General features: G+C 42.0%; 1 protein-coding gene across 1 annotated transcript in view; it reads left to right on the top strand.

The window, feature by feature from the left end:
- ITPRID1 (ITPR interacting domain containing 1) overlaps positions 1-20,726 on the top strand; it is a 262,177-nt gene that overhangs the window by 161,444 nt on the left and 80,007 nt on the right. The window contains exon 8 of the mRNA XM_040433939.1: positions 15,559-15,613. Coding sequence (XP_040289873.1) covers positions 15,559-15,613 — 55 coding nt within the window. The remainder of the gene's footprint in view (positions 1-15,558; positions 15,614-20,726) is intronic.

Raw genomic sequence — 20,726 nt, 5'->3', positions numbered from 1 at the left:
GGATAGTGTTCTGTGGACTGATGAAATAAAATTAGAACTGTTTGGGCCCATGGATCAACGCTATGTTTGGAGGAGGAAGAACAAGGCCTATGAAGAAAAGAACACCTTGCCTACTGTGAAGCATGGTGGGGGGTCAATCATGCTTTGGGGCTGTTTTGCTTCTACAGGTACAGGGAAGCTTCAGCGTGTGCAAGGTACCATGAATTCTCTTCAGTACCAGGAGATATTGGATGAAAATGTGATGCAGTCCGTCACAAACCTGAGGCTTGGGAGACGTTGGACCTTTCAACAGGCCAATGATCCCAAGCATACCTCCAAGTCCACTAGAGCATGGTTGCAGATTAAAGGCTGGAACATTTTGAAGTGGCCATTGCAGTCACCAGACTTAAATCCGATTGAGAACCTCTGGTGGGACTTAAAGAAAGCAGTTGCAGCGCGCAAGCCTAAGAATGTGACTGAACTGGAGGCTTTTGCCCATGATGAATGGGCGAAGATACCCGTAGATCGCTGCAAGACACTTGTGTCAAGCTATGCTTCACGTTTAAAAGCTGTTATAACTGGAAAAGGATGTTGTACTAAGTACTAAGATTGAATGTCACTTGGGGGTTGAATAAAACTGATAATGATGTGAGCACAGAAAAGATATTTGTGGTTATTTCATTATAAATGTTATGTTATATTTGTCTGACTTACAAGTGCCTCTTTGATTTAATTGTAAACAAGATGACTGAAATGATCAAAATCAATGTCAAACTGGCCAAAACACTAAATTTCAGTGGGGGTTGAATAATTTTGAACACAACTGTATAATGACCGCGACGGATTCCGTTGTGGTCACCTCTATATTGTGCCCATATGGGAGGTGGGTCTGTAGCTTTGTTGTGCCGCAGCCTCTCCCTGGTCCCCCATGGATCCACGCCATAGAACACGGTCCTATTTCCGTGTCTTTTTACATAGACATGCACACAGTGTTGGGAGGCTTTTACCTTTTGCAAAATGGCCGACTGAGCGATCCAACAGTTGTGCGCATGCTCCCGCAACGACACGTGATGAAATCATGCCGTGACCTGGCCGGGACCTTGACGCTACCTGGCGCCTGCGCAGTGTCTCTATCGGAACGTCGGATTCGGCGGTATGCGACATGTTTGGCACAGGGAATAACGCTGGGTATGTCACCGCTTCCCCTCCCCTTTTGCAGCATCATCTTTTCTTGTTCCTCCCACATCTTGTGCACCTGTAATCACTTACTAATTATAGCACTTTATGGTATAATATATATACCTCATACTGTATTTTTGATATAATATTGATGCGTTGTTTCGCTGATGAGTATTGCACATTTGTCTATGTATTTTGACATTATATATGCACTACTTGCACTTTATTTTTATACATTGTTGTTGATTGATTGTATTGTGATGTAATAGGGGTTGGGCTATATATACCCCATCATACACTGTGTTCATTGCTTGAAAAAGGCTCTTGTATGAGCTGAAACGTTGCCATCCACATGGGTGAATAAACACCATTGCTTTTTACTTGGAGTGCTGTCCATCTTTCATCACTATATATATATATATATATATATATATATATATATACACTCACCTAAAGAATTATTAGAAACACCTGTTCTATTTCTCATTAATGCAATTATCTAGTCAACCAATCACATGGCAGTTGCTTCAATGCATTTAGGGGTGTGGTCCTGGTCAAGACAATCTCCTGAACTCCAAACTGAATGTCAGAATGGGAAAAAAAGGTGATTTAAGCAATTTTGAGCGTGGCATGGTTGTTAATGCCAGACGAGCCGGTCTGAGTATTTCACATTCTGCTCAGTTACTGGGATTTTCACGCACAACCATTTCTAGGGTTTACAAAGAATGGTGTGAAAAGGGAAAAACATCCAGTATGCGGCAGTCCTGTGGGCAAAAATGCCTTGTGGATGCTAGAGGTCAGAGGAGAATGGGCCGACTGATTCAAGCTGATAGAAGAGCAACGTTGACTGAAATAACCACTCGTTACAACTGAGGTATGCAGCAAAGCATTTGTGAAGCCACAACACGCACAACCTTGAGGCGGATGGGCTACAACAGCAGAAGACCCCACCGGGTACCACTTATCTCCACTACAAATAGGAAAAATAGGCTACAATTTGCACAAGCTCACCAAAATTGGACTGTTGAAGACTGGAAAAATGTTGCCTGGTCTGATGAGTCTCGATTTCTGTTGAGACATTCAAATGGTAGAGTCCGAATTTGGCGTAAACAGAATGAGAACATGCATCCATCCTCTGATGGCTACATCCAGCAGGATAATGCACCATGTCACAAAGCTCGAATAATTTCAAATTGGTTTCTTGAACATGACAATGAGTTCACTGTACTAAAATGGCCCCCCTCAGTCACCAGATCTCAACCCAATAGAGCATCTTTGGGATGTGGTGGAACGGGAGCTTCGTGCCCTGGATGTGCATCCCTCAAATCTCCATCAACTGCAAGATGCTATCCTATCAATATGGGCCAACATTTCTAAAGAATGCTATCAGCACCTTGTTGAATCAATGCCACGTAGAATTAAGGCAGTTCTGAAGGCAAAAGGGGGTCAACACCGTATTAGTATGGTGTTCCTAATAATTCTTTAGGTGAGTGTATATATATATATATACAGTTGCAAGAAAAAGTATGTGAACCCTTTGGAATGATATGGATTTCTGCACAAATTGGTCATAAAATGTGATCTGTTCATCTAAGTCACAACAATAGACAATTACAGTCTGATTAAACTAATAACACACAAAGAATTAAATGTTACCATGTTTTTATTGAACACACCATGTAAATAATCACAGTGCAGGTGGAAAAAGTATGTGAAGCCCTAGACTAATGACATCTCCAAGAGCTATTTGGAGTGAAGTGTCAGCCAACTGGAGTCCAATCAATGAGATGAGATTGGAGGTGTTTGTTACAGCTGCCCAGCCCTATAAAAAACACACACCAGCAGCGATGGACTGGCCATCGGGAGTACCGGGAGAATCCCGGTGGGCCGATCGAATTATGGGCCGGCCAGGGCCGCCATCAGGGGGGTAAAGCCGATACCCCAGTAAGGGGCCCGGACCCCGGGGGGGGCGGCCGGTCCCGAGCCATTTTAATTTTTTTGCTGTCAGTGTGTTAACTAAGTTTAAAATCAGCGCTCATCTCTTTACTATCTTACACTGACTCAGCTCCAGTAACAGCAGGCAGTGTGGGGGCGGCGCTCACTCACTGACGTCACACGCCTGCTCCTCCCACTAGGCGGCGCAGGCGCGTGACGTCAGTGAGTGAGCGCTGCCGCCCGCACTTGTTACTGGAGGCTGGAGGCGGGAGCTGAATGTAAGGTAGTAAAGAGATGAGCGCTGTGTTAAAAAAAATTAAAGTTACTGTCTGCAGCCTGCAGCCAGGATACCGATTTATTAATGTATACTACTGTGAGTGGCGGGGAGGGGGATCTATGGATGACGGCACTGTTATAGGGAGGGGGAGATCTGTGGATGGCACTGTTATGGGGGGGGGTCTGTCATGTGGATGACACTTATGGGGGGGGGGTCTGTGGATGACACTTATGGGGGGGATCTGTGGATGGCACCATTATGGAGGGGGATCTGTGGATGACACTGTTATGGAGGGGGATCTGTGGATGACACTTATGGAGGGGGATCTGTGGATGACACTGTTATGGAGGGGGATCTGTGGATGGCACCGTTATGGAAGGGGATCTGTGGATGGCACCGTTATGGAGGGGGATCTGTGGATGGCACCGTTATGGGGAATCTGTGGATGATACATACCGTATATAACATCTTATGCTATATGTGTCATCCACAGATCCACCCCATGACAATGTCATCCACAGATCCCCCTCCATAACAGTGTTTTTACTTATGTTTTTTTTTGAGTGTGTTTGGGAAAAATAAAGTGGGCCGGTCTGGCTGAAGTCCAGGGCCACTTTATTGTCCCAGTCCATCCCTGCACACCAGTACTGGGTTTGCTTTTCACAAGAAGCATTGCCTGATGTGAATGATGCCTCGCACAAAAGATCTCTCCAAAGACTTAAGAATTGTTGACTTGCATAAAGCTGGAAAGGGTTATAAAAGTATCTCCAAAAGCCTTGCTGTTCATCAGTCCACGGTAAATGGAGAAAGTTCAGCACTGCTGCTACTGTCCCTGTAAAGATGACTGCAAGAGCACAGTGCAGACTGCTCAATGAGGTGAAGAAGAATCCTAGAGTGTCAGCTAAAGACTTACAACAGTCTCTGGCATATGCTAACATCCCTGTGAATCTACGATACGTAAAACACTAAACAAGAATGGATTTCATGGGAAGATACCACAGAGGAAGCCACTGCTGTCCAAAAAAAACATTGCTGCACGTTTACAGTTTGCACAAGAGCACCTGGATGTTCCACAGCAGTACTGGCAAAATATTCTGTGGACAGATGAAACCAAAGTTCAGTTGTTTGGAAGAAACACGCAACACTATGTGTGGAGAAAAAGAGGCACAGCACACCAACATCAAAACCTCATCCCAACTGTGAAGTAGGTGGTGGGGCTATCATGGTTTGGGGCTGCTTTGCTGCGTCAGGGCCTGGACAGATTGCTATCATCAAAGGAAAAATAAATTCCCAAGTTTATCAAGACATTTTGCAGGAGAACTTAAGGCCATCTGTCCACCAGCTGAAGCTCAACGGAAGATTGGTGTTGCAACAGGACAACGACCCAAAGCATAGAAGTAAATCAACAACAGAATGGCTTAAACAGAAGAAAATATGCCTTCTGGCGTGGCCTAGTCAGAGTCCTGACCTCAACCCGATTGAGATGCTGTGGCATGACCTCAAGAAAGCGATTCACATCAGACATTCCAAGAATATTGCTGAACTGAAACAGTTCTGTAAAGAGGAATGGTCAAGAATTACTCCTGACCGTTGTGCACGTCTGATCTGCAACTACAGGAAACGTTTGGTTGAAGTTATTGCTGCCAAAGAAGGTTCAACCAGTTATTAAATCCAAGGGTTCACATACTTTTTCCACCTGCACTCTGAATGTTTAAATGGTGTGTTCAATAAAAACATGGTAACATTTAATTCTTTGTGCGTTATTAGTTTAACCACTTACCGTCACGCTAACGCCGAAAGGCGTCATTTCTGCGGCGCTCCCAGGTCACACTAACGCCAATAGGCGTCATCTCGCGATGGCCGAGATTTCCTGTGAACGCGCGCACACAGGCGCGCGCGCTCACAGGAACGTAAGGTAAGAGAGTTGATCTCCAGCCTGCCAGCGGCGATCGTTCGCTGGCAGGCTGGAGATGTGTTTTTTTTAACCCCTAACAGGTATATTAGACGCTGTTTTGATAACAGCGTCTAATATACCTGCTACCTGGTCCTCTGGTGGTCCCCTTTGTTTGGATCGACCACCAGAGGACACAGGTAGCTCAGTAAAGTAGCACCAAGCACCACTACACTACACTACACCCCCCCCCCCCCGTCACTTATTAACCCCTTATTAGCCCCTGATCACCCCATATAGACTCCCTGATCACCCCCCTGTCATTGATTACCCCCCTGTCATTGATCAACCCCCTGTAAAGCTCCATTCAGACGTCCGCATGATTTTTACGGATCCACTGATAGATGGATCGGATCCGCAAAACGCATCCGGACGTCTGAATGAAGCCTTACAGGGGCGTGATCAATGACTGTGGTGATCACCCCATATAGACTCCCTGATCACCCCCCTGTCATTGATTACACCCCTGTCATTGATCACCCCCCTGTAAAGCTCCATTCAGACGTCCGCATGATTTTTACGGATGCACTGATAGATGGATCCGATCCGCAAAACGCATCCGGACGTCTGAATGAAGCCTTACAGGGGCATGATCAATGACTGTGGTGATCACCCCATATAGACTCCCTGATCACCCCCCTGTAAAGCTCCATTCAGACGTCCGCATGATTTTTACGGATGCACTGATAGATGGATCGGATCCGCAAAACGCATCTGGACGTCTGAATGAAGCCTTACAGGGGCATGATCAATGACTGTGGTGATCACCCCCCTGTCATTGATTACCCCCCTGTAAAGCTCCATTCAGATGTCCGCATGATTTTTACGGATGCACTGATAGATGGATCGGATCCGCAAAACGCATCCGGACGTCTGAATGAAGCCTTACAGGGGCGTGATCAATGACTGTGGTGATCACCCCATATAGACTCCCTGATCACCCCCCTGTCATTGATTACCCCCCTGTCATTGATTACCCCCCTGTAAAGCTCCATTCAGACGTCCGCATGATTTTTACGGATCCGCTGATAGATGGATCGGATCCGCAAAACGCATCCGGACGTCTGAATGAAGCCTTACAGGGGCATGATCAATGACTGTGGTGATCACCCCATATAGACTCCCTGATCACCCCCCTGTCATTGATTACCCCCCTGTAAAGCTCCATTCAGATGTCCGCATGATTTTTACGGATGCACTGATAGATGGATCGGATCCGCAAAACGCATCCGGACGTCTGAATGAAGCCTTACAGGGGCGTGATCAATGACTGTGGTGATCACCCCATATAGACTCCCTGATCACCCCCCTGTCATTGATTACCCCCCTGTCATTGATTACCCCCCTGTAAAGCTCCATTCAGACGTCCGCATGATTTTTACGGATCCACTGATAGATGGATCGGATCCGCAAAACGCATCCGGACGTCTGAATGAAGCCTTACAGGCGCGTGATCAATGACTGTGGTGATCACCCCATATAGACTCCCTGATCACCCCCCTGTCATTGATTACCCCCCTGTAAAGCTCCATTCAGACGTCCGCATGATTTTTACGGATCCGCTGATAGATGGATCGGATCCGCAAAACGCATCCGGACGTCTGAATGAAGCCTTACAGGGGCATGATCAATGACTGTGGTGATCACCCCATATAGACTCCCTGATCACCCCCCTGTCATTGATCACCCCCCTGTCATTGATCACCCCCCCTGTCATTGATCACCCCCCCTGTCATTGATCACCCCCCCTGTCATTGATCACCCCCCCTGTCATTGATCACCCCTCTGTAAGGCTCCATTCAGACATTTTTTTGGCCCAAGTTAGCGGAATTATTATTTTTTTTTTTCTTACAAAGTCTCATATTCCACTAACTTGTGTCAAAAAATAAAATCTCACATGAACTCCCCATACCCCTCACGGAAACCAAATGCGTAAAATTTTTTAGACATTTATATTCCAGACTTCTTCTCACGCTTTAGGGCCCCTAGAATGCCAGGGCAGTATAAATACCCCACATGTGACCCCATTTCGGAAAGAAGACACCCCCAGGTATTCCGTGAGGGGCATATTGAGTCCATGAAAGATTGAAATTTTTGTCCCAAGTTAGCGGAAAGGGAGACTTTGTGAGAAAAAAATTAAAAATATCAATTTCCGCTAACTTGTGCCAAAAAATTTTTTTTTCTATGAACTCGCCATGCCCCTCATTGAATACCTTGGGGTGTCTTCTTTCCAAAATGGGGTCACATGTGGGGTATTTATACTGCCCTGGCATTCTAGGGGCCCCAAAGTGTGAGAAGAAGTCTGGTATCCAAATGTCTAAAAATGCCCTCCTAAAAGGAATTTAGGCACCTTTGCGCATCTAGGCTGCAAAAAAGTGTCACACATCTGGTATCGCCGTACTCAGGAGAAGTTGGGGAATGTGTTTTGGGGTGTCATTTTACATATACCCATGCTGGGTGAGAGAAATATCTTGGTCAAATGCCAACTTTGTATAAAAAAATGGGAAAAGTTGTCTTTTGCCAAGATATTTCTCTCACCCAGCATGGGTATATGTAAAATGACACCCCAAAACACATTCCCCAACTTCTCCTGAATACGGCGATACCACATGTGTGACACTTTTTTGCAGCCTAGGTGGGCAAAGGGGCCCACATTCCAAAGAGCACCTTTAGGATTTCACAGATCATTTACCTACTTACCACACATTAGGGCCCCTGGAAAATGCCAGGGCAGTATAACTACCCAACAAGTGACCCCATTTTGGAAAGAAGACACCCCAAGGTATTCCGTGAGGGGCATGGCGAGTTCCTAGAATTTTTTATTTTTTGTCACAAGTTAGTGGAAAATGCTGATTTATTTTTTTTTTTTTTTTCATACAAAGTCTCATATTCCACTAACTTGTGACAAAAAATAAAAACTTCCATGAACTCACTATGCCCATCAGCGAATACCTTGGGGTCTCTTCTTTCCAAAATGGGGTCACTTGTGGGGTAGTTATACTGCCCTGGCATTCTAGGGGCCCAAATGTGTGGTAAGGAGTTTGAAATCAAATTCTGTAAAAAATGACCTGTGAAATCCGAAAGGTGCTCTTTGGAATATGGGCCCCTTTGCCCACCTAGGCTGCAAAAACGTGTCACACATCTGGTATCCCCGTACTCAGGAGAAGGTGGGGAATGTGTTTTGGGGTGTCATTTTACATATACCCATGCTGGGTGAGAGAAATATCTTGGCAAAAGACAACTTTTCCCATTTTTTTATACAAAGTTGGCATTTGACCAAGATATTTATCTCACCCAGCATGGGTATATGTAAAAAGACACCCCAAAACACATTCCCCAACTTCTCCTGAATACAGAGATACCAGATGTGTGACACGTTTTTGCAGCCTAGGTGGGCAAAGGGGCCCATATTCCAAAGAGCACCTTTCGGATTTCACTGGTCATTTTTTGCAGAATTTGATTTCAAATTCCTTACCACACATTCGGGCCCCTAGAATGCCAGGGCAGTATAACTACCCCACAAGTGACCCCATTTTGGAAAGAAGAGACCCCAAGGTATTCGCTGATGGGCATAGTGAGTTCATGGAAGTTTTTATTTTTTGTCACAAGTTAGTGGAATATGAGACTTTGTATGAAAAAAAAAAAAAAAAAAAAAAATCATCATTTTCCACTAACTTGTGACAAAAAATAAAAAATTCTAGGAACTTGCCATGCCCCTCACGGAATACCTTGGGGTGTCTTCTTTCCAAAATGGGGTCACTTGTGGGGTAGTTATACTGCCCTGGCATTCTAGGGGCCCGAATGTGTGGTAAGGAGTTTGAAATCAAATTCTGTAAAAAATGACCTGTGAAATCCGAAAGGTGCTCTTTCGAATATGGGCCCCTTTGCCCACCTAGGCTGCAAAAAAGTGTCACACATCTGGTATTGCCATACTCAGGAGAAGGTGGGGAATGTGTTTTGGGGTGTCATTTTACATATACCCATGCTGGGTGAGAGAAATATCTTGGCAAAAGACAACTTTTCCCATTTTTTTATACAAAGTTGGCATTTGACCAAGATATTTATCCCACCCAGCATGGGTATATGTAAAAAGACACCCCAAAACACATTCCTCAACTTCTCCTGAATACAGAGATACCAGATGTGTGACACTTTTTTGCAGCCTAGGTGGGCAAAGGGGCCCATATTCCAAAGAGCACCTTTCGGATTTCACAGGTCATTTTTTACAGAATTTGATTTCAAACTCCTTACCACACATTTGGGCCCCTAGAATGCCAGGGCAGTATAACTACCCCACAAGTGACCCCATTTTGGAAAGAAGAGACCCCAAGGTATTTCGTGATGGGCATAGTGAGTTCATAGAAGTTTTTATTTTTTGTCACAAGTTAGTGGAATATGAGCCTTTGTAAGAAAAAAAAAAAAAAAAAAAAGAAATCATCATTTTCCGCTAACTTGTGACAAAAAATAAAAAGTTCTATGAACTCACTATGCCCATCAGCGAATACCTTAGGGTGTGTACTTTCCGAAATGGGGTCATTTGTGGGGTGTTTGTACTGTCTGGCCATTGTAGAACCTCAGGAAACGTGACAGGTGCTCAGAAAGTCAGAGCTGCTTCAAAAAGCGGAAATTCACATTTTTGTACCATAGTTTGTAAACGCTATAACTTTTACCCAAACCATTTTTTTTTTACCCAAACATTTTTTTTTTATCAAAGACATGTAGAACTATAAATTTAGAGCAAAATTTCTATATGGATCTCGTTTTTTTTGCAAAATTTTACAACTGAAAGTGAAAAATGTCATTTTTTTGCAAAAAAATCGTTAAATTTCGATTAATAACAAAAAAAGTAAAAATGTCAGCAGCAATGAAATACCACCAAATGAAAGCTCTATTAGTGAGAAGAAAAGGAGGCAAAATTCATTTGGGTGGTAAGTTGCATGACCGAGCAATAAACGGTGAAAGTAGTGTAGTGCCGATTTGTAAAAAAGGGCCTGGTCTTTAGGGGGGTATAAACCTGTGGTCCTTAAGTGGTTAAGCAGACTGTGATTATCTATTGTTTTGACTTGGATGAAGATCAGATTACATTTTATTACCAATTTGTGCAGAAATCCATATAATTCCAAAGGGTTCACATACTTTTTCTTGCAACTGTATATGTTTTTAGCCATAATATATTTACACATATTATTATATATTTAGAATATATTATAATATATGTAAATATATTATGGCTAAAACATCAGTAGTAGTTTCCCACATATAATGCATTCATATATATCAGAAGTAAGATTTTATATATATATATATATATATATATATATATATATATAGTTACATAGATAGTTAATGCGGTTGAAAAAAGACATACGTCCATCAAGTTCAACCAAGGGATAGGTGGGGATGCGAATCCCAGAAGGAATTGAGAATTTGTCTAAACCCTTTTTGAAACTTTCCACTGTTCCTGCTGTGACCACGTCCTGAGGAAGTCTATTCCACAGCTTCACAGTTCTTACAGTAAAGAACATTTGACACTTCCGTAGACTGAACTTTTTCCTCTCCAATTGGAGGCAGTGCCCCCTTGTCTTTTGAGCGCATTTTACATGGAACAGCTTTTCACAGTATTTTTTGTATGGCCCATTTATATATTTGTATAGGTTAATCATGTCTCCCGTTAGACGTCTCTTCTCAAGACTAAATAAATTACATTATTGTAATCTTTTTTCATAACTAAGACCCTCCAGTCTCCTTATCAGTTTAGTCTCTCTCCTCTGTACTTTTTCCAGCTGCAGTGCGTCCTTTCTATGTACTGGTGCCCAGAACTGAACTGCATATTCCAGATGAGGCTGCACCGACGCTTTGCAAAGTGGCAATATTATATCCCTTCCCCGCGAATCCATGCCTCGTTTAATGCATGACAATATCCTGGTGGCCTTAGAAGCAGCTGATTGACATTGTATGCTGTAATTTAATCTACCATCCACAAGGACACTCAAATCCTTCTCTATTAATGACTCTCCCAGTGCTACATCACCTAGGACATATGAAGCACAGAGATTATTACTACCAAGATGCATAACTTTACATTTGTCCACATTGAACCTCATTTGCCAAGTTGATGCCCAATCACTCAGAGTGTTCAACTCAGCTTGTAGTTTATGGACATTTTCCATAGACTGTACAGTTATACACAGCTTAGGGTCATCTGCAAAAATAGATACAGTGCTATTAATCCCATCCTCAATATCATGAATAAATAAATAAAAAAAAAAAGGGCCCAGCACTGAACCTTAGGGTACACCACTTATAACCTGGGACCATTCTGAATAGGAATCATTGACCACAACTCCCTATAGACCTTATTTTATCTATTAAGCGTCTATGAGGGACAGTATCAAAAGTCTTTGCAAAATCCAGAAACACTACATCCACAGATGCCCCTCTGTCCAGGCTACTATTCACCTCCTCATAAAAACAAATCAGATTAGTCTGACAACTTCTGTCCTTGGTAAACCCATGCTGATTATCACTTATAATATTATTTATAGTCACATACTTCTGTATATAGTCCCTACTGAGCTCTTTAAGCACTCTTGGGTGTAATCCATCTGGACCTGAAGCCTTGTTCACATTTACCCTATTTAACTTCTCTTGGACCATATCTACAGTTAGAAAATTGAGTATATCACTGGATGTACTAACAGCCCCGGCGCCACAGATATCAGCTCCTTTCTCTTCTTTTGTATATACATACAGAGTTAAAAAAAAACAATTTAGTAACTCTGCCTTTTCCTTATCTTCAGTGACTACCCCCCCCCCTTTACCATTATTTAGTGGACCTACCTGCTCAGACCTAGGTTTTTTTGCATTTATATATTTAAATCATTTTTTGGGATTTGTTTTTCTCTCTTTTGCTACCTGCTGTTTGCTTGGTATTTTTGCTAATTTTATATCCTTTACAGATTTTATTAAGCCCTTTGTAATCTTCAAACGCTACAGCTGACCCCTCAGATTTGTATTTTTTAAATGCTTTCTTTTTGTCTATTATTGCCCTTTTTACACACACACATATATATATATATATATATATATATATTTTTTTTTTTTTTTATTTAAATAATTTTTTTTTTCTAGTAATTTATTTTGTGCAATACATTTTTTACAATTACAAAAAAAAATATAAAATATATAAATCTAATTTAACCTCTATTTCTGAAAAAGCTTGTGACAGGATTTGAACTCATAGCTTCTGCATCATATCCCACCACTACACTATATAGCTTCATACCCAATCACTAAAACAAAATAAAATATGAGACTTCTACTGTATAGATCTCAGTAGAAGTACAGTACAGTGGAAATCTCATTATTTTTATTTTTTTTATTTTTTTAGTAACTGGGTATGCAGTTCCTTGCCTCTATTACAAAAGGTTATTAGATTGAATCCTGGCAGAAACTTTTCTGAAATACAGGCTAAATTTGATTTAAATACACTGGGGTGTCCCCAAGCACTGACTCCATATATGGATATAGCTATAATATGGAGTCAGAGCAGGGACTCCTAAGCAGCGGACTCGCACTTAGGGATTCCCTCACTGTACAGTGATATTCTGCATAGAAATAGAGGCTAAATTAGATTTAAATACACGGACTCAAGCCTCACGCTTGAGCACAGGTGGTGTTTGGCTGAACTCCCCGATGTGCCAAGCATAGGGATGCTCGAGCTGAACTTGTGTTCAGCTGAGCTCTACAGGCAGTTCTTTCCTCCTCATGGTTTTTTGCTCTGATATGTCAGCTGTGAGACCTTATATAGATAGGGTGGGATGTGTCTTTCCAAATTATGTTCAATCAAATGTATTTACCACAGGTGCACTACAATCAGAGTGAAGGAACATCTCAAAGATCATCAAGAGAAATGGGAGGTCACTAGAGCTAAATTTAGAGTCTCATAGCAAAGGGTCTGAATACTAGTATAACTGTAATTTCAGCTTTTCCTTTTTAATAAATTTATAAAAATATTCAAAAATTGTGTTTTCTCTTTCTCATTATGGAGTATTAAGTGGAGATTGATGGGGGAAACTTTTTTCCCAGAACATAAATGGTGAAAAAAAATGAAATCTTCTGAAGACTTTCTGCATTGTATGCTTCTTATGGATTTATCTTTACCTAGCAAGAGGATAATAGAGCTATCATTTTTTCAATTGTTACAATCCTCCACCTACTATTATTATGAGACTACTATGAGATAATCTCCTCCCAATACAGCAGTGCTATAAACTGATATAATTCTACTGTCCCCTTCAGGACCTGTATCGTTCTGTGGTCATTGCTAGAGAAATTTTGTGCTTCATTTTAATGGCATAGAACTTCCACAAAAAAAAAAACACAGATTAAGTTAAAAATACCTGTTATAAGTTTCTATTTAAATGTAATAAAATAAAAAAGAGCTAAAACAAAGTTGTCACTCAGTCTCTATCATTTACAGAACAGCTGCTCTGCTGCTCCTCAACATGGTCTGTGTACAAGGCTGCAACAGTGACGTTACCATTTATGGCACATGACTGCTACAACCAATCACTGGCCTCATTGGTCTTATACCAAATACTGCTGAGACCAGTGAATGGCTTCAGGGGTTACATGCCATATATGGCTACTTCCCAATTACAGCCTTGTATATACTGATCAGCAGAAGTGGAGCTATGGCACTGGGGAGTAGCAGGTGAGTGTAGGTTCGCTTAATATTATTTTACATTTACTTGCTGTATGCAAGTTTTTAAGCACTCCACAAAACGCTCACTGAATACTACTATTGTATCACTTTGAATAATCTTGGATATGCAGGAAACTTGCTGGCCTGCTGGTGAGTATATACTCAAAGATTGTCAAAGTTCTCAAATCCCCTAGTTCTTTATTTATGGATTATATCAAATGTCCAAATGTGTAGGTGGGCAAGATTGTTCTCATTAATTTTTGTATGCAACAAAATATATATCAATCCATAAATAAAGAAGTAATTTTATGGAAGCACAAGATCTTTGAGAAGTTTTTAATTATCTTCAACAATCCCTTTAAACATGAAGTGGAAGTTAATATACACTCACCTAAAGAATTATTAGGAACACCATACTAATACGGTGTTGGACCCCCTTTTGCCTTCAGAACTGCCTTAATTCTACGTGGCATTGATTCAACAAGGTGCTGATAGCATTCTTTAGAAATGTTGGCCCATATTGATAGGATAGCATCTTGCAGTTGATGGAGATTTGAGGGATGCACATCCAGGGCACGAAGCTCCCGTTCCACCACATCCCAAAGATGCTCTATTGGGTTGAGATCTGGTGACTGTGGGGACCATTTTAGTACAGTGAACTCATTGTCATGTTCAAGAAACCAATTTGAAATTATTCGAGCTTTGTGACATGGTGCATTATCCTGCTGGAAGTAGCCATCAGAGAATGGATACATGTTCTCATTCTGTTTACGCCAAATTCGGACTCTACCATTTGAACGTCTCAACAGAAATCGAGACTCATCAGACCAGGCAACATTTTTCTAGTCTTCAACAGTCCAATTTTGGTGAGCTCGTGCAAATTGTAGCCTCTTTTTCCTTTTTGTAGTGGAGATGAGTGGTACCCGGTGGGGTCTTCTGCTGTTGTAGCCCATCCGCCTCAAGGTTGTGCGTGTTGTGGCTTCACAAATGCTTTGATGCATACCTCGGTTGTAACGAGTGGTTATTTCAGTCAACGTTGCTCTTCTATCAGCTTGAATCAGTCGGTCCATTCTCCTCTGACCTCTAGCATCCACAAGGCATTTTCGCCCACAGGACTGCCGCATACTGAATGTTTTTCCCTTTTCACACCATTCTTTGTAAACCCTAGAAATGGTTGTGCGTGAAAATCCCAGTAACTGAGCAGAATGTGAAATACTCAGACCGGCCCGTCTGGCACTAACAACCATGCCACGCTCAAAATTGCTTAAATCACCTTTCTTTCCCATTCTGACATTCAGTTTGGAGTTCAGGAGATTGTCTTGACCAGGACCACACCCCTAAATGCATTGAAGAAACTGCCATGTGATTGGTTGACTAGATAATTGCATTAATGAGAACTAGAACAGGTGTTCCTAATAATTCTTTAGGTGAGTGTATGTAGTTGCATTAAAAAAAAATTACATGCAACGGATCCAGAGATACTCAAATGAAAAAACACATTATTTATCTGTTTATTTCTGTGCATTTTAGGTACTGAGTTTTGAAGAAGATTGTCCTAGAGCAATGAATCAGGACAGCATATCAGGTCAGTAGAATCCATAAAAAGAAGAACCACAAAGAATAAAATATTACATATTATCAATATGCCCCCACTCAGTAGTTATGTCTCTTTGGTGCCCCCACATAGTTAAATATCTCTTTAGTTTCCAACCATAGTAGAATGCACCCTTAGAGCCCGCACTGAGTAGTTATGGTTCCTTGTGGTTCCACACAATAGAATTTTCCCTTAGTGCCCCCAAGTAGTTATGCCCCCTTAGCGCCTCTCAAAGTAGTTATGCTAGTGCCTGTCACTTAGTGCCCTCCTGACAGTATGGCTGCCTCCATAGTGCCCCCAATACAGCAGTGACGCCTCTTAAGTGTTCATAAAATCATAAAGTAATACTCATCTTGCCCTGTTTTCCTGATCAATGGAGAGCATTATGCTCTCTCCATCAGCAGGCATGGTGTAGTGCCATAATTGTGCCTACTGAACTGAGTCGGTCAGATCAAGAGATAATTCTTGAAATTCGGGCCCGAGTCCGTCTGCTACATTTTCAAGCATTAGGGCCCGGGTATTGCCTTACAGTACACACAAAGTTATTATTTTGGCTACTGCTGCTATGGTGGCCCCTGCCCCTGATGTAGGTCATAGGTAAGAACAGGTTATAAAATTGTCTTTCAGTACTTTTATTAAAGTGGAAATGCAGTGAACTATATTAGCAATTTTGCAAAACTGACTTTAATCAGTTGATGCTGATAGAACTCATAGGACGCTATAGCAAAATTCAGAACGAGCACCACTACCAACTGAGAGCTCCAATAAATGTATTAACATTTTACAGAATGTTAGAGGGGTTGGCTGCTCTTTATATAATTCTAAAAAATGTGTGGAAGTCAGGGATTTATCCATCTTACTAATCTGTGTTCATTAGCAGTTTTGCATGGTTTCTAACACTGTCATGGCACGCCCCTAGTTAGCCAAGTCTTCTTCTATGACAGTGCTGTTGTATATACAGTACAGACCAAAAGTTTGGACACACCTTCTCATTCAAAGAGTTTTCTTTATTTTCATGACTATGAAGGCATCAAAACTATGAATTAACACATGTGGAATTATATACATAACAAACAAGTGTGAAACAACTGAAAATATGTCATATTCTAGGTTCTTCAAAGTAGCCACCTTTTGCTTTGATTACTGCTTTGCACACTCTTGGCATTCTCTTGATGAGCTTCAAGAGGTAGTCCCCTGAAATGGTCTTCCAACAGTCTTGAAGGAGTTCCCAGAGATGCTTAGCACTTGTTGGCCCTTTTGCCTTCACTCTGCGGTCCACCTCACCCCAAACCATCTCGATTGGGTTCAGGTCCGGTGACTGTGGAGGCCAGGTCATCTGGCGCAGCAACCCATCACTCTCCTTCATGGTCAAATAGCCCTTACTTTCAAAGTTTTCCCAATTTTTCAGTTAACTGACTGACCTTCATTTCTTAAAGTAATGATGGCCACTCGTTTTTCTTTACTTAGCTGCATTTTTCTTGCCATAATGCAAATTCTAACAGTCTATTCAGTAGGACTATCAGCTGTGTATCCACCTGACTTCTCCTCAACGCAACTGATGGTCCCAACCCCATTTATAAGGCAAGAAATCCCACTTATTAAACCTGACAGGGCACACCTGTGAAGTGAAAACCATTTCAGGGGACTACCTCTTGAAGCTCATCAAGAGAATGCCAAGAGTGTGCAAAGCAGTAATCAAAGCAAAAGGTGGCTACTTTGAAGAACCTAGAATATGACATATTTTCAGTTGTTTCACACTTGTTTGTTATGTATATAATTCCACATGTATTAATTCATAGTTTTGATGCCTTCAGTGTGAATCTACAATTTTCATAGTCATGAAAATAAAGAAAACTCTTTGAATGAGAAGGTGTGTCCAAACTTTTGGTCTGTACTGTATGTAAAAACAAACACAATGCTTAGAAAATATATTTTTAGCAAAATTATTTGTGCCCATCCACCATGGCAAGGTGACCTCTTACTGGATGGGAACCTACTCTGTATTAGCTCTCTTTGTGCCAACCAGCCTCTGATTTAGGGAGAGCAGGCTTCATATGTATATGGTGTCTGCTCTATTTGTTACCACTCTGTGGCAGTGGCTGCAGTGTCACTGGAGCCCTGAATCATCCATCAGTATTATCTAGCATTTTCATAGAAAGACATGTGCTAATGCTCTAGATGCACAGATGTAGCAGAGTTAACATTCACAATTAATGAGTTATCACATCTAGTTAATGTGTTATGACTGACTGTTAACTCTGATACTTCTGTAGTATGCTTTGATCCTGGTCCTGGATGCAAATGCAGAAAAAAGTATGCGGGATTCAGTCAGCACAACCCTATATGCAGGTGCACATCGCTATGGCGAAATACATATACAAAGAAAAGAACACAAATGCAATAGCACTCTGCAACCAGCACTCCGCCCTGCCTCCATGCTGGATGTTGAATGAGGCACTGGTGTACATTTTGGCCAAAGCGTAATAAGCCACTCACCACGTCGAGGTCGCCTCTATGAATGGTCCCTAACACTAGTTCCTACCTGTTTATTGACTTTGTGTGGCTGTCATGGCCCATAAACAGGTAGGAACTAGTGTTAGGGACCACTCATAAAGGCGAACTTGACGTGGTGAGTGGCTTATTACGCTTTGGCCAAAATGTACACCAATGCCTCATTCAACATCCAGCATGGAGGCAGGGCAGAGTGCTATTGCATTTGTGTTCTTTTCTTTGTATACAGGGAGTGCAGAATTATTAGGCAAGTTGTATTTTTGAGGATTAATTTTATTATTGAACAACAACCATGTTCTCAATGAACCCAAAAAACTCATTAATATCAAAGCTGAATATTTTTGGAAGTAGTTTTTAGTTTGTTTTTAGTTTTAGCTATTTTAGGGGGATATCTGTGTGTGCAGGTGACTATTACTGTGCATAATTATTAGGCAACTTAACAAAAAACAAATATATACCCATTTCAATTATTTATTTTTACCAGTGAAACCAATATAACATCTCAACATTCACAAATATACATTTCTGACATTCAAAAACAAAACAAAAACAAATCAGTGACCAATATAGCCACCTTTCTTTGCAAGGACACTCAAAAGCCTGCCATCCATGGATTCTGTCAGTGTTTTGATCTGTTCACTATCAACATTGCGTGCAGCAGCAACCACAGCCTCCCAGACACTGTTCAGAGAGGTGTACTGTTTTCCCTCCTTGTAAATCTCACATTTGATGATGGACCACAGGTTCTCAATGGGGTTCAGATCAGGTGAACAAGGAGGCCATGTCATTAGATTTTCTTCTTTTATACCCTTTCTTGCCAGCCACGCTGTGGAGTACTTGGACACGTGTGATGGAGCATTGTCCTGCATGAAAATCATGTTTTTCTTGAAGGATGCAGACTTCTTCCTGTATAGGTGCTTGAAGAAGGTGTCTTCCAGAAACTGGCAGTAGGACTGGGAGTTGAGCTTGACTCCATCCTCAACCCGAAAAGGCCCCACAAGCTCATCTTTGATGATACCAGCCCAAACCAGTACTCTACCTCCACCTTGCTGGCGTCTGAGTCGGACTGGAGCTCTCTGCCCCTTACCAATCCAGCCACGGGCCCATCCATCTGGCCCATCAAGACTCACTCTCATTTCATCAGTCCATAAAACCTTAGAAAAATCAGTCTTGAGATATTTCTTGGCCCAGTCTTGACGTTTCAGCTTGTGTGTCTTGTTCAGTGGTGGTCGTCTTTCAGCCTTTCTTACCATGGCCATGTCTCTGAGTATTGCACACCTTGTGCTTTTGGGCACTCCAGTGATGTTGCAGCTCTGAAATATGGCCAAACTGGTGGCAAGTGGCATCTTGGCAGCTGCACGCTTGACTTTTCTCAGTTCATGGGCAGTTATTTTGCGCCTTGGTTTTTCCACACGCTTCTTGCGACCCTGTTGACTATTTTGAATGAAACGCTTGATTGTTCGATGATCACGCTTCAGAAGCTTTGCAATTTTAAGAGTGCTGCATCCCTCTGCAAGATATCTCACTATTTTTGACTTTTCTGAGCCTGTCAAGTCCTTCTTTTGACCCATTTTGCCAAAGGAAAGGAAGTTGCCTAATAATTATGCACACCTAATATAGGGTGTTGATGTCATTAGACCACACCCCTTCTCATTACAGAGATGCACATCACCTAATATGCTTAATTGGTAGTAGGCTTTCGAGCCTATACAGCTTGGAGTAAGACAACATGCATAAAGAGGATGATGTGGTCAAAATACTCATTTGCCTAATAATTCTGCACGCAGTGTATGTATTTCGCCATAGCGATGTGCACCTGCATATAGGGTTGTGCTGACTGAATCCCCCACATTTTTTCTTTGTAGTATATATTGGAGGCGTGGCGATCTCCATGCAGTCATGCACACCTGACCAGCTAGTCTGCCCTGGAGGCTGGTTTTAAAGTCAGTATAAAACTGAGTCTACTTCTACAGGGCCTACCAGTAGCTATTTGGCTCCAGGAGAAGTATATAGTGGGCTCAGCATGCATGTTGGTACTTGCATCCCTGGATCCGATGAAAGCTGTAATGGCACCGGACGAGGTTAAAAGCAGAGTGTGCCTGGCGTTCATGCTGTACCTGCGCTCCCTGGACTTTGTGTGGCTGTCATGGCCCATAAACAGGTAGGAACTAGTGTTAGGGACCACTCATAGAGGCGACCTTGACGTGGTGAGTGGCTTATTACGCTTTGGCCAAAATGTACACCAATGCCTCATTCAACATCCAGCATGGAGGCAGGGCGGAGTGTTGGTTGCAGGAAAAAAGTATATTACCAGGCATCAAGAGGATAGGCACATGTGCACTGTGTATCCATAGAGATTGTTCAAGATTACTGACGGAGGGGTCATGTCAGATGACCCTCCAGCTGTTGCCATCTTATGTAAGTGATCGGTGGCACTGTAAAGAAGACCTGGCTAACTAGGAGGCATACAATTACATTGTGAATATAGGTGCAGAATACTAATGACCATAGTAAGTTGGAAGCATCTCATTTTCCCATAAATTAGTCAAGATTATATGTAGAGTTGCCAACCCCTTTAATAACCGCCATTCCA

The sequence above is a fragment of the Bufo bufo genome, chromosome 5 (assembly GCF_905171765.1).
Source record: "Bufo bufo chromosome 5, aBufBuf1.1, whole genome shotgun sequence".
NCBI lineage: Eukaryota > Metazoa > Chordata > Amphibia > Anura > Bufonidae > Bufo > Bufo bufo.
Note: the sequence above shows the minus strand (reverse complement) of the source record. Positions and strands in the feature narration are given on the sequence as shown.